This window comes from Rana temporaria, chromosome 13 (genome assembly GCF_905171775.1).
Source record: "Rana temporaria chromosome 13, aRanTem1.1, whole genome shotgun sequence".
Classification (NCBI taxonomy): domain Eukaryota; kingdom Metazoa; phylum Chordata; class Amphibia; order Anura; family Ranidae; genus Rana; species Rana temporaria.
In genome coordinates this window covers 111,817,240-111,840,679 of record NC_053501.1, presented here as the reverse complement: position 1 = coordinate 111,840,679, position 23,440 = coordinate 111,817,240, and the positions used below count along the sequence as shown (strand labels likewise).

At 54.5% G+C, this 23,440-nt stretch overlaps 2 protein-coding genes across 3 annotated transcripts in view; both read left to right on the top strand.

Annotated features, from left to right (window-relative positions):
• The window catches only part of PEX19 (peroxisomal biogenesis factor 19), a 19,787-nt gene extending 18,745 nt beyond the window's left edge, over positions 1 to 1,042 (top strand). The window contains exon 8 of the mRNA XM_040332235.1: positions 747 to 1,042. Within this exon, the coding sequence (XP_040188169.1) occupies positions 747 to 827 (81 nt within the window). The 3' untranslated portion in view covers positions 828 to 1,042. The remainder of the gene's footprint in view (positions 1 to 746) is intronic.
• A 17,492-nt stretch (positions 1,043 to 18,534) lies between these two features.
• DCAF8 (DDB1 and CUL4 associated factor 8) overlaps positions 18,535 to 23,440 on the top strand; it is a 58,384-nt gene continuing 53,478 nt past the window's right edge. For both annotated transcript variants that reach the window (XM_040332875.1, XM_040332874.1), the window contains exon 1: positions 18,535 to 18,731. The gene's annotated coding sequence lies outside the window, so the exon portion shown is untranslated. The remainder of the gene's footprint in view (positions 18,732 to 23,440) is intronic.

The window sequence follows — 23,440 nt, the reverse complement described above, 5'->3', positions numbered from 1 at the left end:
AAAAGGTCTGGTCTGAAAGTGGTTAATTTCAGTCGAATAAAAAAAGACGGAATTTTTTTTTAAAAAAATAAGTTTTTATTTGTTTCTGTTAAATAATTTTTTAATATAAATACGTTTTTTTTTTCTTCAATGACTGCCAATGATTTGGGGGTACTTATGGGCGGCACAGATGGGCATTGATAGGTGGGCACTGATGGTCACTGATTACTGGTGTGTGGCATTGCTGGGCATCACTGTTTTAACTACTGTACTTTTGTGCCAGTCAGTGCCCATTTGTGGGCACTGGCATTTTTTTTGGAACATGTGGAAGGCCAAGGGGGATGTACCTGGCCATCCACATGTTGAAGGCTTCCCTGGTGGTCCTGGCGGCTTCCACCGATCGCCGCAATGCGCGCCGGCTGTTATCTTGCAGGACCCAATCAGAAGAACAGAACCACTTCCCGGACGTCAATTTACTATTGACCGGGCAGGAAGTGGTTAAAATAGCAAAAAAAAAAATGCCCTGGTCATGAAGGGGCTAGAACCTTCAGGAGGTCAACCCTGAGACAGGCCATGCGTGTAGTCAGGAGGTGGCGGGGGCATGGAGGCTTTGGGAGGGCAGCAGCTCTGGGATGAAAATCGAGGATTTTATTTAAAAATAAAAAGCTAAACAGCGGGGGAAAGAACCCCTTTATGATGCCAAAATTCTCAGTCCTTACTCTCAAAAATGTTCCGTCCCAATGACGTCTTTTCTTTTTTCTTCCCAGCCCCCCGGCCTGAATTTCGATCTTGACGGAATGAACCTGAATTCCAACAGCGCCAGTGGAGAGCAATGCTCGATCATGTGACCTCGGTCCCGCCGGACAGACGCAGGGGGGGCGACCTCCCGTTATTTTTTGTTTTCATTAGCCGGAGCGCTGTCTTTATCGCCATGGCGGATTCCTGGCCAGAAAAAGCGTGGAAGACCACTAGAGAACTAGGTTTATCGATTTGATCCTTGTTAACACCTGTGGGAAGCCCGATCAACCAATCAGAGACTGCCTTATTAACTGTACTAACAAAACTGGTTATTAGCGTTTTTCGTTTTTTTTGCTGCAGCTCGGTGAAACTCATTGCATGGAGCGAGGGGGGTGCTGCTGCTTGTTAAAGTCCCTCTCGGTAAATGGATCTCACTGGAGGGTGCCGGATGAAGATGGACATTGATTTGATCACAGCAGGAGATATCTAAGATGAGGTCTCTTCCCCATAATCCTCTGTACTACACTTAACCATCCATACTCTAGAGCAGTGATGGCGAACCCTGGCACCTCAGATGTTTTGGAACTACATTTCCCACGATGCTCAGCTACTCTGCGGAGTGCATGAGCATCATGGGAAATGTAGTTCCAAAACATCTGGGGTGCCAAGGTTCGCCATCACTGCTCTAGAGCGTGGGTCTCCAAAACTACGGCCCTCCAGGTGGTCAGGAACTACAATTCCCATCATGCCGAGCCATGTCTTTGAATGTCAGAGTTTTACAATGCCTCATGGGACGTGTAGTTCCGCAACCGCTGGAGGGCCGTAGTTTGGAGATCCCTGCTCTAGAGCAGTGATGGCGGACCTTGGCACCTCAGATGTTTTGGAACTACATTTCCCATGATGCTCAACTTCACTGTAAAGTGCATGAGAATCATGGGACGTGGCGAACCTTGGCACCCCAGATGTTTTGGAACTACATGTCCCATGATTCTCATGCACTTTACAGTGAAGTTGAGCATCATGGGAAATGTAGTTCCAAAACATCTGAGGTGCCAAGGTTCGCCATCACTGCTCTAGAGCGTGGGTCTCCAAAACTACGGCCCTCCAGGTGGTGAAGAAACTACAATTCCCATCATGCCGAGCCATGTCTATGAATGTCAGAGTTTTACAATGCCTCATGGGACGTGTAGTTCCGCAACCGCTGGAGGGCCGTAGTTTGGAGATCCCTGCTCTAGAGCAGTGACGGCGGACCTTGGCACCTCAGATGTTTTGGAACTACATTTCCCATGATGCTCAACTACACTGCATGAGAATCATGGGAAATGTAGTTCCAAAACATCTGGGGTGCCAAGGTCCGCCATCACTGCTCTAGAGCGTGGGTCTCCAAAACTACGGCCCTCCAGGCCCTCCCATCATGCCGAGCCATGTCTATGAATGTCAGAGTTTTACAATGCCTCATGGGACGTGTAGTTCCCCAACTGCTGGAGGGCCGTAGTTTGGAGATCCCTGCTCTAGAGCAGTGATGGCGGACCTTGGCACCCCAGATGTTTTGGAACTACATTTCCCATGATGCTCAACTACACTGCAAAGTGCATGAGAATCATGGGACATTTAGTTCCAAAACATCTGAGGGGTGCCAAGGGTCACCATCACTGCACTAGAGTGTTGCTAAGCTTGGCAACTGCGGTACAAAGCCTTTATCTGGAAGACAATTTTTGACACCAAATCTTCCTTAAGATCTCGTGTTTGGGGAGCGGGAAGGAATGTTTGATGTTTTGACTAGCTTGTGTTCATTTAGTAAACTCGTTAACAAAAAGTGGAAATTCTAGTTGACGATAAGCCATCTGTCCAGCTTGTTGGGTTTGAGAAGGCCATATGTAAAATCGGAGAGGGGCTATCTCCGCCTAGTTAGAATGTTGTGGTTTTAGCAGTAGAGGTGATCCTTGGTGGCCTTGCCAAGTCCTGATGGGTTCCTGAAACGAGAACCGGCTGGGTTCAGAAGCTTTAACGTCCAAGCCAACGTTGTGTGATCCTTGGTGGCCTTGCCAAGTCCTGATGGGTTCCTGAAACGAGAACCGACTGGGTTCAGAAGCTTTAACGTCCAAGCCAACGTTGTGTGATCCTTGGTGGCCTTGCCAAGTCCTGAAACGAGAACCGGCTGGGTTCAGAAGCTTTAACGTCCAAGCCAACGTTGTGTGATCCTTGGTGGCCTTGCCAAGTCCTGAAACGAGAACCGGCTGGGTTCAGAAGCTTTAACGTCCAAGCCAACGTTGTGTGATCCTTGGTGGCCTTGCCAAGTCCTGATGGGTTCCTGAAACGAGAACCGGCTGGGTTCAGAAGCTTTTACGTCCAAGCCAACGTTGTGTGATCCTTGGTGGCCTTGCCAAGTCCTGATGGGTTCCTGAAACGAGAACCGGCTGGGTTCAGAAGCTTTAACGTCCAAGCCAACGTTGTGTGATCCTTGGTGGCCTTGCCCAGTCCTGATGGGTTCCTGAAACGAGAACCGGCTGGGTTCAGAAGCTTTAACGTCCAAGCCAACATTGGATTTTAGACTAAAGGTCCACTCCACCCCAAAACTGATGGCAGATGAAGAAGTGTCACGAGTTGAGAGGTATCTTGCTATAACGTGGTCTTACCCCGAAGGGTCCCGACGTGCTTACAAACACATACTAGGGCCAATTTATAGACCAGATCTGATTAACCTGCCATCATATCTTTGGAGAGTGGGAGGAAACCGGAGTACCCAGAGGAAACCCACGCTGGCACAGAGAGAACATGCAAACACTAGGCAGATGGTGTCATGCCACCTGCTGCCTCAATAATTCTCTGCCTTGAGTTTTGAGTGTTTCCCTTTTATCTGGGTGTGTTCCCATTCAGGGCCGGATCTAGCCTGTCTGATGTTGGGGTGTAGTAAAAAATGGGGGCAGAAGACAGGAGGTCAGCAGGGCAGAGAGTAGGGTCATTCGTTTGTAGAGCAGTACAGAGGTCATTTGTTTGTAGGGCAGTTTGCAGGGATCAGCCAGGGCGAAGGACAAGGGTCAAAAGGGCAGGGTATGGGGGCAGCAGGGAGGAGGACAGGGGTCAGAAGGGCAGGGTATGGGGTCAGCAGGGCGGAGGACAGGGGTCAGAAGGGCTGGGTATGGGGTCAGCAGGGCGGAGGACAGGGGTCAGAAGGGCAGGGTATGGGGTCAGCAGGGCGGAGGACAGTGGTCAGAAGGGCAGGGTATGGGGTCAGCAGGGCGGAGGACAGGGGTCAGAAGGGCTGGGTATGGGGTCAGCAGGGCGGAGGACAGGGGTCAGAAGGGCAGGGTATGGGGTCAGCAGGGCGGAGGACAGGGGTCAGAAGGGCAGGGTATGGGGTCAGAAGGGCGGAGTATGGGGTCAGCAGGGCGGAGGACAGGGTCAAAAGGGCAGAGTATGGGGGCAGTAGGGCGGAGGACAGGGGTCAGAAGGGCAGGGTATGGGGTCAGCAGGGCGGAGGACAGGGGTCAGAAGGGCAGGGTATGGGGTCAGCAGGGCGGAGGACAGTGGTCAGAAGGGCAGGGTATGGGGTCAGCAGGGCAGGGTATGGGGTCAGCAGGGCGGAGGACAGGGGTCAAAAGGGCAGAGTATGGGGGCAGTAGGGTATGGGATCACCAGGGCAGAGGACAGGGGTCAGAAGGGCAGGGTATGGGGTCAGCAGGGCAGGGGACAAATGTCAGAAGGGCAGGGTATGGGGTAAGCAGGGCGGAGTATGGGGTCAGTAGGGCGTAGGGTATGGGATCACCAGGGCGGAGGACAGGGGTCAGCAGGGCGGAGGACAGGGGTCAGAAGGGCAGGGTATGGGGTCAGCAGGGCGGAGGACAGGGGTCAGCAGGGCGGAGGACAGGGGTCAGAAGGGCAGGGTATGGGGTCAGCAGGGCAGGGGACAGATGTCAGAAGGGCAGGGTATGGGGTCAGCAGGGCGGAGTATGGGGTCAGCAGGGCGGAGGGCAGAGTATGGGGTCAGTAGTGCGGAGGATAGGGGTCAGTAGGGTATGGAATCACCAGGGAGGAGGACAGGGGTCACCAGGGCAGAGGACGAGGGAGTTACTGCTTTTGGAGAGGCGCAACTGAAATCTGGTGAGGGCAGCACACCTTGGATCCGGGTAAAGTTACCAATTCTCATGATTTTCCATAATGTAAAGCAAATGAAAGGCTGGCAGGGAGAGTATTACACATACACCAAGCCAGCTTCATAAAGACATGGTAGAAGTAGAGGTGATCCTTGTTACCTCTCTATGCCCATGGGTATTGGGTGATAGGTTCGATAAACCAAAACAGATCAGGTGTAAAAACTTTAACGTCCAATCCAGTGTTAGTTTTTAGTCTAACTGAAGGTTCACTGCACCCCAAAACTGACAGTGGATTATGAAGGACCAAGCCATCTGCTGACTCAACTATTCTCTGCTTTGAGTTTTGGGTGTTCCCCTAAATGTTGGTGTGTTCCCATTGCTTCTGATTCTCCATAATACAGTGGAACCTCGGATTACGAGAATAATCCGTTCCAGGAGAATACTCGTAATCCAAAGCACTCGCATATCAAAGAGAGTTTCCCCATTGAAGTCAATGGAAACAAAAATAATTCATTACACATTAATGTCAATGGCATGCAATACTGCATGCAGCCAGAGGTGGGGGGGGGGGGCACCGGAGAGTCTCGGAAAACGTCCGGAAAGGCCCGAGGACAGCTGGAGTATGGAGTATTTCCGGAGAGCCTCGGAAAGGCCCAAGGACACCTCAGAAAGGCTCGGAAATTTCGTATTTCCATGTCTTTCTGAGCATTTTCGATCAGCGCCCCCGCCCCCCTCAGTCCAAACGCGGTACTGCACACCGCTTTGGCATGAATCCTGCTCGTGTTGCGAGACAACACTCGCAAACCGAGTTAGGATTTTTTCAAATACAGTGGCCCGGATTCAAAAAGCCTGGCGCAACTTTGTGCGGGCGTAGCGTATCTCAGATACGCTACGCCGCCGTAACTTAGTGAGGCAGGTTCTGTATTCAGAAAGAACCTGCGCCCTAAGTTTACGGGGGCGTAGCGTATGTGGTTCGGCGTAAGCCCGCGTAATACAAATTATGCAGGCAGTGGGCGTGTTGTATGTTAATGAATGGTGACCCCATGTAAATGACGTTTTTTACTAACGGCGCATGCACCGTCCGTGGACGTATACCAGTGCGCATGCTCCAAATTACGCCGCAAAACCTCATTGGTTACGTAACTTACGCCCAGCCCTATTCACGGAGGACTTACGTAAACGACGCAAAATTCTACGCTGGCCCGACGTCCATACCTAACATTGGCTACGCCTCATGTAGCAGGGGTAACTTTACACCGGAAAAAGCCTAACGTAAACGACGTAAAAAAATGCGCCGGCCGCACGTACGTTTCTGAATCGGCGTATCTACCTAATTTACATATTCTACGCGTAAATCTACGGAAGCGCCACCTAGCCGCCAGCGTAAATATGCAACTAAGATACGACGGCGTAAGAGACTTACGTCAGTCGTATCTTAGCCAGATTTCGGCGTATCTTACTTTCTGAATACCGAAAGAAGATACGCTGGCGCATCCTAGAATTTACCGTCCTTGGCATGTTCTGGACTATCCTTGTCTGCTTCATACCCTGACTTTTGGCGTGTTCTTTGACTATCCCTGTCTGCTCGTTGCCCTGACCTTTTGGCTTATATCCTGACTATGCCTTGTTGTCCCGGTCTGCTGCTTCCTCTCTATCCTCCAGTAGTCTACTGTGAGCGTGAGCTGAGACCCTAGGCACCACGACCTAGAGCCAGTTGCAGCGAAGTCCATCCCCACCATTAGGGGCCCTGGTGAACCCTGGTGAACTCCCTGCTGGCTCTTAGACTCTGCACCCTGGGGAATCTGAGGACCTGCTTTCCTGAAGCACCCAGAACTCCATCTGCAGCAGTCAGCCGTAGGGTCCACTACCTTAGCGGTGCACTCCAGACCCCTACAGTGTGCATCTGTCACCTGGCCTCAGGTGACCTGACAAGGCATCAAAACTGAGTTATGAGATGAGTAAGGATGAGCTCCGGCGTGTTCGCATAGAACACGTGCAGAGCCCGCCAGGAAGTCGGCACCCGCGCTGCGCTAATCACAGCCAGGCAGACATTGTCCGATGCTCGGCTGCAGAGATCGGGAAATGTCTGCCTGGCTGTGATTAGCGCAGCGCGGGTGCCGACCTCCTGGCGGGCTCTGCACGTGTTCTATGCGAACACGCCGGAGCTCATCCTTAGAGATGAGCCAGGAGGGCAAAGGCATCCCCCGTTCTTCCGTTCTGTGACCCGATCGTGGGACACCGGCGGACATCGGGTCCCCCGGGCAGGGTCCACGGAGACCGTGGCGGGTGCCTGCACCCGCTAGGGGGCAGGTTTAACGCAACGTGTATATATAAGTTGCTTTGCCTGCCCATGCCATTCTGCCGACATACATCTACGTGACGCGGTCGGCAAGCGGTTAAAAGAGACAAAGGCCGTCTAATTACTTCTTCCTTTTTTCAACCCCACGGATCGAAACGGGTTCATTTCAAGGGATAGCGGTCACCAATCGACCTTGGTTGGAAGGGGTCCACAAGGGGCAGTTCCTGGGTATGAGATGGAACTGTACCACCCTTAAGGACCTCGATAGGGAAACGGGCAGTGGCGGTGCGTCCATAGGGACGCAGGAGCACCGCCCCCTCTGGCTCGCTCACAACCAGTAAAATATACAGAATCATACACTGTATGAATCTGTATATTTTCGCCACTGCCGCCCACTATTCAGCTGGCCGGATGTTGAGCGCCGATCAGCTGAATAGCGGCAGCTGACTGGCTGTGTGGAAGTGCCTATCAGGGCCAGCGGCTTCCTGAAGCTCATCCTCTGGACGTACCGGCCGTACATCCGAGGATAAGACTGACAGGCGTCTCAGCCAATCAGGTAACCTGATTGGCTGAAGCGCCATCGAGGGCGGGACAAGGGACGTAGAAGCCATAAAGGTAAGTGCCGGGGGGGGGGGGGTACTGGGCACGGTGGCTACAAGTGGGGGCATAGTGGCTACAAGTGGGGGCACAGTGGCTAGAAGTGGGGGCACAGTGGCGACAATTGGGGGCACAGTGGCTACAATTGGGGGCACAGTGGTGACAATTGGGGGCACAGTGGCAACAATTGGGGGCACAGTGGCAACAATTGGGGGCACAGTGGCGACAATTGGGGGCACAGTGGCTGTGTTTGATGGCATAGTGGTGACAATTGATGGCACAGTAGCTGCGTTTGATGGTATGGCACAGTGGCTGCGTTTTGATGGCACAGTGGTTGCGTTTTGATGGCACAGTGACTGCATTTGATGGCATGGCACAGTGGTGACAATTGATAGGTACAGTGAGGCTGCAATTGTTTTTTTTTTTTTTTGTTTGCGCCCCCCCAAAAATTTTGAGCACCAGCCGCCACTGGAAGCGGGAATATTAAAAAATGGATTTATAGAGAAGGACTCTGACCCTGTTGCATTGGGGGCCACATGTAACCAAGTTGGAACTGTGGACAGAGAATTGTTGTTGAGGGATGGGGAGAAAGAGAACATAAAAGATAACAATATCGCTAGCTTTCCCCTGATCACCTCTTTCTCTACACAGCAATAAGGTATCAAACGTATTGTAGGAAATCACACTGGCACATTTTACAGAATGAGAGTTCTCAAAGCCCGGGCACCCGCCTAAGCCTCGGGGTATTTTCAGAGGCGTTTCATCATTAAAAGATAAAATTGTACGTAATATTCCAGATCCTCCCTCTAGATCCCCCCCCCCCCCCTATTTCATAACCTTACTGGATATTATAAATGTGGATGTTGTCAGGTTTGTAATCCTAATAGATGCAAAAAGAGGAAGATGATAGATTTCTCTTCCAAAGCTACTTCAAAAACATACACTCTAAAATCTTTCACCTGCAGAACACCACATGTAGTATACCTGCTTCAGTGCCCGTGTGGTTTGCAGTATGTGGACCAAACCACCTGGCAGGGCTGGACTGGGACAAAAATTTGGCCCTGGACTTCATCCAGATTGGCCCACTTTGACAGGTCTTTCCCTTGACGGCCGGACAACTCCTGCAACCCCCCCCCCCCCCCCCCCGGCCACCTAAGACCCCTCTCCCTTTTCAATAGCCACTAGCCGTTCTACTTTATTAGAGTAGAACGGCTGGTACTGGTACTTTTATAGGCAGTACCAGTGGGGAAGCTAGACATTATTTCACCCGGGGCAAAGAATCAGTTCGGTGCTCCCCCACCATGGGACAAGATTAGGCAGAAGTGAGAAACTCTCAGGCCATAGCTGTTGAGTCAACTGTCTGTCCCCTTCCCCATGCTCCACTTTCGTCCCCCCTGCTCCTCTGCGCCTCCCCCTGCTTCTCTGTTCCCCCCAGGTGAGCGCTGCGGGGAGGGAGAGAAGGTGAGCGCTGCGGGAAGAGAGAGACAGAGGAGCGGAGGGGGTGGCGGTCTGCTATCACTGAAGCCGGCCCACTGAGCCATCGGCCCACCGGGAAACTCCCTGTAGTCCCAATGGCCAGTCCATCCCTGCCACCCGGGCACTGAATGTCAGGGTTTCAGTATGTGGCCAAACCACCCGGGCACTGAATGTTAGGGTTTCAGAATGTGGCCAAACCACCCGGGCACTGAATATCAGGGTTTCAGTATGTGGCCAAACCACCCGGGCACTGAATGTCAGGGTTTCAGTATGTGGCCAAACCACCCGGGCACTGAATGTTAGGGTTTCAGAATGTGGGCCAAACCACCCGGGCACTGAATATCAGGGTTTCAGAATGTGGGCCAAACCACCCGGGCAATGAATATCAGGGTTTCAATATGTGGCCAAACCACCCAGGCACTGAATGTTAGGGTTTCAGAATGTGGGCCAAACCACCCGGGCACTGAATATCAGGGTTTCAGTATGTGGCTAAACCACCCGGGCACTGAATGTTAGGGTTTCAGAATGTGGCCAAACCACCCGGGCACTGAATGTTAGGGTTTCAGTATGTGGCCAAACCACCCGGGCACTGAATATCAGGGTTTCAGTATGTGGCCAAACCACCCGGGCACTGAATATCAGGGTTTCAGTATGTGGCCAAACCACCCAGGCACTGAATGTTAGGGTTTCAGAATGTGGCCAAACCACCCGGGCACTGAATATCAGGGTTTCAGTATGTGGCCAAACCACCCGGGCACTGCATATGAGGGTTTCAGTATGTGGCCAAACCACCCGGGCACTGAATATCAGGGTTTCAGTATGTGGCCAAACCACCCGGGCACTGAATGTTAGGGTTTCAGTATGTGGGCCAAATCACCCGGGCACTGAATGTTAGGGTTTCAGTATGTGGCCAAACCACCCGGGCACTGAATATCAGGGTTTCAGTATGTGACCAAACCACCCAGGCACTGAATGTTAGGGTTTCAGTATGTGGCCAAACCACACGGGCACTGAATATCAGGGTTTCAGTATGTGGCCAAACCACCCGGGCACTGAATATCGGGGTTTCAGTATGTGGCCAAACCACACGGGCACTGAATATCAGGGTTTCAGTATGTGGCCAAACCACCCGGGCACTGAATATCAGGGTTTCAGTATGTGGCCAAACCACCCGGGCACTGAATATCAGGGTTTTAGTATGTGACCAAACCACCCGGGCACTGAATATCAGGGTTTCAGTATGTGACCAAACCACCCGGGCACTGAATATCAGGGTTTCAGTATGTGGCCAAACCACCCGGGCACTGAATGTTAGGGTTTCAGTATGTGGGCCAAATCACCCGGGCACTGAATGTTAGGGTTTCAGTATGTGGCCAAACCACCCGGGCACTGAATATCAGGGTTTCAGTATGTGACCAAACCACCCGGGCACTGAATGTTAGGGTTTCAGTATGTGGCCAAACCACCCGGGCACTGAATATCAGGGTTTCAGTATGTGGCCAAACCACCCGGGCACTGAATGTTAGGGTTTCAGAATGTGGGCCAAACCACCCGGGCACTGAATATCAGGGTTTCAGTATGTGGCCTAACCACACGGGCACTGAATATCAGGGTTTCAGTATGTGGCCAAACCACCCGGGCACTGAATGTTAGGGTTTCAGAATGTGGGTCAAACCACCCGGGCACTGAATATCAGGGTTTCAGTATGTGGCCAAACCACCCGGGCACTGAATATCAGGGTTTCAGTATGTGGCCAAACCACCCGGGCACTGAATGTTAGGGTTTCAGTATGTGGGCCAAATCACCCGGGCACTGAATGTCAAAAACCTATAGGTGGAATAACAATGTTAAAGTATGGCCGCCGTTCCCGCCGCGAGGTTCAAATTTTTTACGTCGTTTGCGTAAGTCATCCGCGAATCGGGAGTTATGTCGTTTACGTCCACGTCTAAATCAATAGGCCCGTACGGCATACTTAGCCGCAATGCGCACTGGGAAATGTAGTCGCCCGGCGCATGCGCAGTTTAAAAAAAACTCAAAAATGTGAGGTCAAGCCTCATTACCATTAAACACGCCCCCCTCCAACCCATTTGAATCAGGCGCCCTTACGCCCGCACGCTTTAGGCTACGCCGCCGTATATTAGCAGGTAAGTAGATTGAGAATCACTACTAGCCTAGCTAATTTACGGCGGCGTAGCCTAAACACACTAAGCTACGCCGCCGTAACTTTATTCCACTGTACGTGAATCTACCTACTAGTGTGTTAATTACTGCCCTTCAAAACGAGGCTTGGATAAGAGCGGAGAAGCTCAGAGCGAAGGAGGCGAGAGCGAGGCTTGGATGGACACAAAACCTTTATACAGCGAATACGGGAGGAGATGTCTACGCCCCGGAAGTAGTAATTTTGGGACGAAACGCGTTGGGTTAAGGCATCATTTCCTGATATCGTTTCTTTTTTTTTTTCGGTTTGGGCTAGCGATCATTTAACCGGTTGCCGACCGCCGCATGTACATGTACGTCCACAGAATGGCACGTACGGGCATATGGGCGTACATACGTCCCCGCCTTTCCGCGGGTCCGATTGGGACCCCCCCCCGGTACATGCGGCGGTCGGTAACCCGCGGGAAGCGATCCGGAACAACGGCGCGGCTATTCGTTTATAGCCGCCCCGTCGCGATCGCTCCCCGGAGGCTGCATCGATCGAGTGATCCCTTTTATAGGGAGACTCGATCGATGACGTCAGACCTACAGCCACACCCCCCTACAGTTGTAAACACACACTAGGTGAACCCCAACTCCTACAGCGCCCCCTTGTGGTTAACTCCCAAACTGCAACTGTCATTTTCACAATAAACAATGCAATTTAAATGCATTTTTTGCTGTGAAAATGACAATGGTCCCAAAAATGTGTCAAAATTGTCCGAAGTGTCCGCCATAATGTCGCAGTCACGAAAAAAATCGCTGATCGCCGCCATTAGTAGTAAAAAAATAATAATTAATAAAAATGCAATAAAACTATCCCCTATTTTGTAAACGCTATAAATTTTGCGCAAACCAATCGATAAACGCTTATTGCGATTTTTTCTTTTATACCAAAAATATGTAGAAGAATACGTATCGGCCTAAACTGAGGAAAAAAAAAGTTTTTTTTTATATTTTTTCGTGGATATTTATTATAGCAAAAAGTAAAAAATATTGAGTTTTTTTCAAAATTGTCGCTCTATTTTTGTTTATAGCGCAAAAAATAAAAACCGCAGAGGTGATCAAATACCACCAAAAGAAAGCTCTATTTGTGGGGAAAAAAGGACGCCAATTTTGTTTGGGAGCCACGTCGCGCGACCGCGCAATTGTCTGTTAAAGCGACGCAGTGCCGAATCGCAAAACCTGGCCTGGGCATTTAGCAACAAAATGGTCCGGGGCTTAAGTGGTTAAAAACATTTGTTTTTAAATGTAATGGCATGTCAAGTGCATTACTTCCAATAAAGTCCAAATAAAAAAGGATTTTACACTATTTGGCGTCTTATCACTTTGCTGACATATTGCTCGGAGCCCTATGACGGTGGGAGACAAGAGGAGTATCTTCTCCATATGATGGTTGGGTGATCCCCCTTGTCTTCCCAACACTGAGGAGTGACCGTGGATAGAGAAGGTGAGATGTAGGCGCCCCGTAGTAGGTGGTCAGTACTCTTCTGGTGAGTGGCGGTTTATTCACAAGGTGGAGGAACCGGATTTGATGTTGATACACAAGAACGTTTGTGCCACATATGAGATTGCTGTGAAGACCTCACACTGGTGCCATATTGAAGACATACGGACTGATTTATCTAGTGCAGTGGTCTACAAACTGCGGCCCAAGGGCCAGATGCGGCCCCTTGAGGCATTTCTCCTGCCACGGACACCAACAATATGGGAACATTTTTGCCACTGACCCCAACTATGGGACCAAATTCCTTCCACTGACACCAACAATGGGAACTATTCCTTCCACTGACACCAACAATGGGACAGGATTCCCTCCACTGACACCAACAATGGGACAGAATTCCTTCCACTGACACCAACAATTGGGAACTATTCCTTCCACTGACACCAACAATGGGACAGAATTCCTTCCACTGACACCAACAATTGGGAACTATTTCTTCCACTGACACCTACAATCGGGCACTATTCCTTCCACTGACACCAACAATGGGACCAAATTCCTTCCACTGACACCAACAATTGGGAACTATTTCTTCCACTGACACCTACAATCGGGCACTATTCCTTCCACTGACACCAACAATGGGACAGAATTCCTTCCACTGACACCAACAATTGGGAACTATTCCTTCCACTGACACCAACAATGGGACCAAATTCCTTCCACTGACACCAACAATTGGGAACTATTTCTTCCACTGACACCAACAATCGGGCACTATTCCTTCCACTGACACCAACAATTGGGAACTATTTCTTCCACTGACACCTACAATCGGGCACTATTCCTTCCACTGACACCAACAATTGGGAACTATTCCTTCCACTGACACCAACAATTGGGAACTATTCCTTCCACTGACACCAACAATTGGGAACTATTCCTTCCACTGACACCAACAATTGGGAACTATTCCTTCCACTGACACCAACAATGGGACAGAATTCCTTCCACTGACACCAACAATTGGGAACTATTTCTTCCACTGACACCAACAATTGGGAACTATTTCTTCCACTGACACCTACAATCGGGCACTATTCCTTCCACTGACACCAACAATGGGACCAAATTCCTTCCACTGACACCAACAATTGGGAACTATTCCTTCCACTGACACCAACAATGGGACCAAATTCCTTCCACTGACACCAACAATCGGGCACTATTCCTTCCACTGACACCAACAATGGGACAGAATTCCTTCCACTGACACCAACAATTGGGAACTATTCCTTCCACTGACACCAACAATGGGACAGAATTCCTTCCACTGACACCAACAATTGGGAACTATTTCCTTCCACTGACACCTACAATCGGGCACTATTCCTTCCACTGACACCAACAATGGGACCAAATTCCTTCCACTGACACCAACAATTGGGAACTATTTCTTCCACTGACACCTACAATCGGGCACTATTCCTTCCACTGACACCAACAATCGGGCACTATTCCTTCCACTGACACCTACAATCGGGCACTATTCCTTCCACTGACACCTACAATCGGGCACTATTTCTTCCACTGACACCAACAATCGGGCACTATTCCTTCCACTGACACCAACAATCGGGCACTATTCCTTCCACTGACACCAAAAATGGGGCACTATTCCTTCCACTGACACCAAAAATGGGGCATGGTTTACTCCTGCTAGGCACAGTCCGGCCCTCCTAAAGTCTGAACTACAGTAAACTGGCCCTTAGTTTAGAAAGTTTGAAGACCCCTGATCTAGTGCAACACATTTTTTTTTAAAGTTTTTAAGTTAGTGTCAGTGTTATAATATGCCTCCACATCAGTGGCGGCTGGTGCTCAATTTTGGGGGGGGGGGGGCGCAAACAAACTGAACCCCCCCCCCCATCAATTGCCACCACTGTGCCATCAAACGCAGCTATTGTGCCCATCAAACACAGCTACTGTGCCCATCAAACGCAGACACAGTACCCATAAATTGCCGCCACTGTGCCATCAAACGCAGCCACTGTGTCCATCAAATGCAGCCACTGTGCCCATCAAATGCAGCAACTGTGCCCATCAAACGCAGCCACTGTGCCAGCAAATGCAGCCACTGTGCCAGCAAATGCAGCTACTGTGCCCATCAAATGCAGCAACTGTGCCCATCAAACGCAGCCAATGTGCCATCAAATGCAGCCACTGTGCCCATCAAACGCAGCAACTGTGCCCATCAAACGCAGCCACTGTGCCATCAAACACAGCCACTGTGCCATCAAATGCAGCCACTGTGCCATCAAATGCAGCTACTGTGCCCATCAAATGCAGCAACTGTGCCCATCAAATGCAGCAACTGTGCCCATCAAACGCAGCCACTGTGCCATCAAATGCAGACACAGTACCCATAAATTATCGCCACTGTGCCATCAAACACAGCCACTGTGCCATCAAATGCAGCCACTGTGCCCATCAAATGCAGCAACTGTGCCCATCAAACGCAGCCACTGTGCCATCAAATGCAGCCACTGTGCCCATTAAATGCAGCAACTGTGCCCATCAAACGCAGCCACTGTGCCCATCAAATGCAGCCACTGTGCCCATCAAATGCAGCAACTGTGCCCATCAAACACAGCCACTGTGCCCTCAAATGCAGCCTCTGTGCCCATCAAACACAGCCACTGTGCCCATCAAACGCAGCAACTGTGCCCATCAAACGCAGCCACTGTAAACATCAAGCAAAGCCACTGTGCCATCAAACACAGCCACTGTGCCATCAAATGCAGCCACTGGGCCATCAAACGCAGCCACGGTACCCATAAATTGCTGCCACTGTGCCATCAAACGCAGCCACTGTGCCCATCAAATGCAGCCACTGTGCCATCAAACGCAGACATGATACCCATAAATTACTGCCACTGTGCCATTAAATGCAGCCACTGTGCCCATCAAATGCAGCAACTGTGCCCATCAAACGCAGCCACTGTGCCCATCAAATGCAGCAACTGTGCCCACCAAATGCAGCCACTGTGCCATCAAACGCAGCCACTGTGCCCATCAAACACAGCCACTGTGCCCATCAAACGCAGCCACTGTGCCCATCAAACGCAGCCACTGTGCCATCAAATGCAGCCACTGTTCCCATCAAATGCAGCAACTGTGCCCATCAAACGCAGCCACTGTGCCATCAAATGCAGCCACTGTGCCCATCAAATGCAGCCACTGTGCCCATCAAATGCAGCAACTGTACCCATCAAGCACAGCCACTGTGCCATCAAACGCAGCCACTGTGCCATCAAATGCAGCCACTGTTCCCATCAAATGCAGCCACTGTGCCCATCAAACGCAACCACTGTGCCCATCAAACACAGCCACTGTAACCATCAAATGCAGCAACTGTGCCCATCAAACACAGCCACTGTGCCATCAAACGCAGCCACTGTTCCATCAAACGCAGCCACTGTGCCTATCAAACGCAGCCACTGTGCCCATCAAACCAGCCACTGTGCCATCAAACGCAGCCACTGTGCCATCAAACGCAGCCACTGTGCCCATCAAATGCAGCCACTGTGCCCATCAAATGCAGCAACTGTGCCCATCAAACGCAGCCACTGTGCCATCAAACGCAGCCACTGGGTCATCAAACGCAGCCACTGGGTCATCAAACGCAGCCACGGTACCCATAAATTTCGGCCACTGTGCCATCAAGCACACCCACGGTACCCATAAATTGCCACCAGTGTGCCCATCAATTGCCGCTACTGTGCCCCATCCATTGCTGCCAGACTCAGTGTGCTCTTCAATTGCTGCCAGTGTGCCCATCAATTGCCGCTACTGTGCCCCATCAAATGCTGCCATTGTGCATCCCCCGGCACTTCCCTGTCTCACAGCGGGTCACGGTGGCGTGTCCTCCACATCCACGCTCCTCGTGGTCTTCTCCCGTCCTCTCTATCAGGCATCCAATCCCAGCGCCTGCGGTTTCAGCCAATCTGGTGACAGGTAACAGACCTTTCCTAACACAACTGCAATGCATGAATCTATCTATGGTGAGAGAGAGAGGTGGCAGGAGAGAGGGGGTGGCGCCCGTGCGCCCCTTATCCACTTCCCGACGGCCGCATGTATATGTACGTCCACAGAATGGCACGTACAGGCAAATTGGCGTACCTGTACGTGCTCTGCTAGACGTGGGTCGGGGGTCCGATCGGGACCCCCCCCTGCTACATGCGGCGGTCGGGTTCCCTCGGGAAGCGATCCGGGACGACGGCGCGGCTATTTGTTTATAGCCGCTCCGTCGCGATCGGTCCCCGGAGCTGAAGAACAGGGAGAGTCGTATGTAAACACGGCTTCCCTGTGCTTCACTATGGCGCTGCATCGATCGAGTGATCCCTTTTATAGGGAGACTCGATCGATGACGTCATTCCTACAGCCACACCCCCCTACAGTTGTAAACACACACTAGGTGAACCCTAACTCCTACAGCGCCCCCTGTGGTTAACTCCCAAACTGCAACTGTCATTTTCACAATAAACAATGCAATTTAAATGCATTTTTTGCTGTGAAAATGACAATGGTCCCAAAAATGTGTCAAAATTGTCCGAAGTGTCCGCCATAATGTCGCAGTCATGAAAAAAAAAAATCGCTGATCGCCGCCATTAGTAGTAAAAATTAAATAATTAATAAAAATGCAATAAAACTATCCCCTATTTTGTAAACGCTATAAATTTTGCGCAAACCAACCGATAAACGCTTATTGCGATTTTTTTTACTAAAAATAGGTAGAAGAATACGTATCGGCCTAAACTGAGGGAAAAAAAAATTTATATATTTTTGGGGGATATTTATTATAGCAAAAAGTAAAAAATATTGCATTTCTTTCAAAATTGTCGCTCTATTTTTGTTTATAGCGCAAAAAATAAAAACCGCAGAGGTGATCAAATACCACCAAAAGAAAGCTCTATTTGTGGGGAAAAAAGGACGCCGATTTTGTTTGGGAGCCACGTCGCACGAGCGCGCAATTGTCAGTTAAAGCGACGCAGTGCCGAATCGAAAAACCTGGCCTGGGCATTTAGCTGTTTAAAGGTCCGGGGCTTAAGTGGTTATAGACACACCGCCACCGCTCCACATTCGTGTTGACACCATGTGAGAAATTTGTGATATTTGTTTTATAACCTAACCCTGCATTATTCTTCTCCGCAACTTCATCCCCGACCTGTCTGGTGTGTTCCTCGGCCTTCATGATGCTGTTTGCTCACTAAGGTTCTCTAACAAACCTCAGGGGGCTTCACAGAACAGCTGTATTTATACTGAGATTACATGACACACAGGTGGACTCTGTTTACTAATCAGGTGGCTTCTGAAGGCAATTGGCCCTGTATAGAGGGTCCTGTATACAGATCATTCATAGATCCCTCACCTCGGGGTGTCAGTGTGCCGGGGCGCAGGCGCACTGCGTTCTGTATACATTCTATAGCCACACATCAGACTCCTCCCTCCCTTGTCGCTCGGTACTGGGGATAGGGGCGGAGTCAGGACCAGTTAGAGCGGAGGGGCGGGGTCACGGTCGGTCGCGAAGGAGAGGGCGGGCAAGAAAGGGAGAAGACTTGGCCGGGGCGGAGCCGAGCACTGTGAGTTTGAGAGGGGCGGAGTCGGGGGAGGAGCCGAGGCGGACATGGCTGCAGCTGATCCGATGAGTTGATCCCCCTCCCCCCGCCCCGTGTAGACCCCGCATACCCGGCCAGAGGGCCCATCCCCCCACCCAGAGCAGAGCGGGGACCCCCCGAGACCCGAACCCCGGCACCGAGACACCGCCACGCCGGGCCTGAGGCCTACAACCGGGACTTGTTTACTACTGAGGACTCCGGCCTCCTCCGCTCAGGGGACCGACACCCCGGTGACTGAACCCCCCATCCCCCCTGTGTACCCCCCTCCCTGACACCCCTCCATCTCCCCCTATATATCCCCCCACCCCCCTGTGTACCCCCCTCCCTGACACCCATGTGTACCCCTATATATCCCCCTCACTGATCCCCCCCCCATCACCCTGTGTACCCCCCTATACCCACCCTCCTCCATATCCCCCTTACTGATTTCCCCTCCTCCCCCTGTGTACCCCCTTATATATGCCCCATCCCCCTGTGTACCCCTATATATCCCCCATACCCCTGTCTACCCCTATACCCATCCCCCTCACTGATCGCCCTGTGTACCCCTATATATCCCCCTCACTGATCCCCCCCATCACCCTGTGTGCCCCCCTCCTCCTCTATATCCCCCTTACTGATCCCCCTGTGTACCCCTATATATCCCCAACCCCCTCCTGTGTACCTCTATACCAATCCCCCTCACTGACCCCTCCATCCCCTATGTACCCCTATACCCATCCCCCTCACTGATCCCCCCCCTGTGTCCCCCTCATTGACCCCCCCCCAATCACCCTGTGTACTCCCCTCCTCCTCTATATCCCCCTTACGGATCCCCCCTCCTCCCCCTGTGTACCCCCCTCACTGACACCCCTCCATCCCCCTGTGTACCCCTATATATCCCCCTCACTGATTCCCCCCCCCCCATCACCCTGTGTGCCCCCCTCCTCCTCTATATCCCCCTTACGGATCCCCCCTCCTCCCCCTGTGTACCCCCCTCACTGACACCCCTCCATCCCCCTGTGTACCCCCCTATATATCCCCCACCCCCTCCTGTGTACCTCTATACCAATCCCCCTCACTGACCCCCCCATCCCCCCTGTGTACCCCTATACCCATCCCCCTCACTGATAGCCCCCTCCTCCTTTGTATCCCCCTTACTGAGCCCCAATCCCCCCACTTCTATGTGCATCCTCCACCATTTATATCCCTCTCCTACCCTCTATATCCCCCCCACTCTGCATTCCCCTCACTGACCCCCCCATCTATATCCCTCTCCTACCCTTGGTACCCCCACTACCTCTCTCCCCTCACTAACCCCCCCCCCAACCCTCTATATCCCCCCTTCCTTTCTTCCATATCCCCTCCATATCTTCTCCACATCTCCTTCACCCCCTCCCCCACTATATATTGCTAATGCTCACTGTACCCCCCTCTGTATGTCCCCCCCCCCCCCCTGTACAGTGTTGGATGTGATTGGTGATATTTCTGGTGTTGGATCTCCTGTCTTCCTCTAGTATTAGATATGGGACTCCTGTGTGGGGGAGGGGGGTGTAGGCTCCATCCCAACCCCCACATTACACTGTGTGCAGAGGAAAAACTTGTATTTTTTTTGTTCAAAGTAGAGCAGAGATGGGCCGCCGCTGGGTCTGCCTCCAAGCTCCCCCCGATGGGCTGCCGATGGGCCGTCCTCCAGGCTCCCCCCGATGGGCCTGCCTCCAGGCTCCCCCCGATGGGCCGCCGCTGGGCCGGCCTCCAGGCTCCCCCCGATGGGCCTGCCTCCAGGCTCCCCCCGATGGGCTGCCGCTGGGCCTGCCTCCAGGCTCCCCCCCGATGGGCCGCCGATGGGCCGTCCTCCAGGCTCCCCCCGATGGGCCGTCCTCCAGGCTCCCCCCGATGGGCCATCCTCCAGGCTCCCCCCGATGGGCCTGCCTCCAGGCTCCCCCCGATGGGCTGCCGCTGGGCCTGCCTCCAGGCTCCCCCCGATGGGCTGCCGCTGGGCCTGCCTCCAGGCTCCCCCCGATGGGCCGCCGCTGGGCCGGCCTCCAGGCGCCCCCCGATGGGCCTGCCTCCAGGCTCCCCCCGATGGGCTGCCGCTGGGCCTGCCTCCAGGCTCCCCCCCGATGGGCCGCCGATGGGCCGTCCTCCAGGCTCCCCCCGATGGGCCGTCCTCCAGGCTCCCCCCGATGGGCCGTCCTCCAGGCTCCCCCCGATGGGCCGTCCTCCAGGCTCCCCCCGATGGGCTGCCGCTGGGCCTGCCTCCAGGCTCCCCCCGATGGGCCGCCGCTGGGCCGGCCTCCAGGCTCCCCCCGATGGGCCTGCCTCCAGGCTCCCCCCGATGGGCTGCCGCTGGGCCTGCCTCCAGGCTCCCCCCCGATGGGCCACCGATGGGCCGTCCTCCAGGCTCCCCCCGATGGGCCGTCCTCCAGGCTCCCCCCGATGGGCCGTCCTCCAGGCTCCCCCCGATGGGCCTGCCTCCAGGCTCCCCCCGATGGGCTGCCGCTGGGCCTGCCTCCAGGCTCCCCCCGATGGGCCGCCGCTGGGCCGGCCTCCAGGCTCCCCCCGATGGGCCGGCCTCCAGGCTCCCCCCGATGGGCCGCCGCTGGGCCGGCCTCCAGGCTCCCCCCGATGGGCCTGCCTCCAGGCTCCCCCCGATGGGCTGCCGCTGGGCCGGCCTCCAGGCTCCCCCCGATGGGCCGCCGCTGGGCCGTCCTCCAGGCTCCCCCCGATGGGCCGTCCTCCAGGCTCCCCCCGATGGGCTGCCGCTGGGCCTGCCTCCAGGCTCCCCCCGATGGGCCGCCGCTGGGCCGGCCTCCAGGCTCCCCCCGATGGGCCTGCCTCCAGGCTCCCCCCGATGGGCTGCCGCTGGGCCTGCCTCCAGGCTCCCCCTGATGGGCCGCCGCTGGGCCGGCCTCCAGGCTCCCCCTGATGGGCCTGCCTCCAGGCTCCCCCCGATGGGCTGCCGCTGGGCCTGCCTCCAGGCTCCCCCCGATGGGCCGCCGCTGGGCCGGCCTCCAGGCTCCCCCCGATGGGCCTGCCTCCAGGCTCCCCCCGATGGGCTGCCGCTGGGCCGGCCTCCAGGCTCCCCCCCGATGGGCCGCCGATGGGCCGTCCTCCAGGCTCCCCCCGATGGGCCGTCCTCCAGGCTCCCCCCGATGGGCCTGCCTCCAGGCTCCCCCCGATGGGCTGCCGCTGGGCCTGCCTCCAGGCTCCCCCCGATGGGCCGCCGCTGGGCCGTCCTCCAGGCTCCCCCCGATGGGCCGTCCTCCAGGCTCCCCCCGATGGGCTGCCGCTGGGCCTGCCTCCAGGCTCCCCCCGATGGGCTGCCGCTGGGCCTGCCTCCAGGCTCCCCCCGATGGGCTGCCGCTGGGCCGGCCTCCAGGCTCCCCCCGATGGGCTGCCGCTGGGCCTGCCTCCAGGCTCCCCCCGATGGGCCGCCGCTGGGCCGTCCTCCAGGCTCCCCCCGATGGGTTGTCCTCCAGGCTCCCCCCGATGGGCTGCAGCTGGGCCTGCCTCCAGGCTCCCCACGATGGGCCGCCGCTGGGCCGTCCTCCAGGCTCCCCCCGATGGGCCGTCCTCCAGGCTCCCCCCGATGGGCCGTCCTCCAGGCTCCCCCCGATGGGCTGCCGCTGGGCCTGCCTCCAGGCTCCCCCGATGGGCCGCCGCTGGGCCTGCCTCCAGGCTCCCCCCGATGGGCTGCCGCTGGCTCCATGCTGTCTGCCTACAGGCCCACCTCCGGGCTCCATGCTGTCTGTCTACAGGCCCACCTCCAGCCCCCTTTGGGCAGCCACCAGGCCCACCACCTATCTCCCTCTAGGCTGCCACTGCGCCCAACTGAAGCCCCCTGTCTGCTACCGCCATTCTGTCCTCGAGCTCCCGCATGGTCTGCCTCTAGCTCCCTGTGGGCTGCCGCCATTCTCTCCTGGAGTTTAACGTGCTCTGCCGCCAAGGCCCGCCTCGGGCTCCCTGTGGGCTACCACCGTTCTCTCTTTGTGCTCCGCGTGGTCTGCCACCAAGGGCCACCTTGGGCTCCCTGTGGGCTACCGTCGTTCCCGCCCCGTGCTCCGCATGGTCTGCCGCCAAGGCCCGCCTTGGGCTCCCTGTCGGCTACCGCCGTTCTCTCCTTGTGCTCGGCATGGTCTGCCGCCAAGGCCCGCCCCGGGCTCGGCATGGTCTGCCGCCAAGGCCCGCCCCGGGCTCGGCATGGTCTGCCGCCAAGGCCCGCCCCGGGCTCGGCATGGTCTGCCGCCAAGGCCCGCCCCGGGCTCCCTGTGGGCTACCGCCGTTCTCGCCCCGGGCTCGGCATGGTCTGCCGCCAAGGCCCGCCCCGGGCTCGGCATGGTCTGCCGCCATGGCCCGCCCCGGGCTCGGCATGGTCTGCCGCCAAGGCCTGCCCCGGGCTCCCTGTGGGCTACCGCCGTTCTCGCCCCGGGCTCGGCATGGTCTGCCGCCAAGGCCCGCCTCGGGCTCCGCATTGGTCTGCCGCCAAGGCCTGCCCCGGGCTCCCTGTGGGCTACCGCCGCTCTCGCCTTGTGCTCCACATTGTCTGCCGCCAAGGCCCGCCTTGGGCTGCTGCTATTTTCTCCTTGGGTTCCACCTGCTCTACCGCCAGGCCCACATCGGGCTCAGCACAAGCTGTCAGACGCTTCTCTCCCTCCTGATAGGCTATTGTCAATAAAATGGGAGGTACAACTGGCTACTGGAAACAGGGCCTTCTATTTTCTTTTTTTTTTTTTTTTTTTTTATACAATGAATACAGGCATTCTCTAATTGGCTAATGTGGAAAGGCAGGCAAATGTCATTATCGCCACCTCGACCAATCAAAGAATGCCTTTAAAAAAAAAAAAAAAAATTCAAAGCTGTTCCTCAATGGCCATGGTGCCGTGTAAGCACCTCTCTCACTGTTTCCAGCAGCCGAGGGGAAAGCCGGCCGTCCCCCCCTTCTAGGAAGACCAGTTCT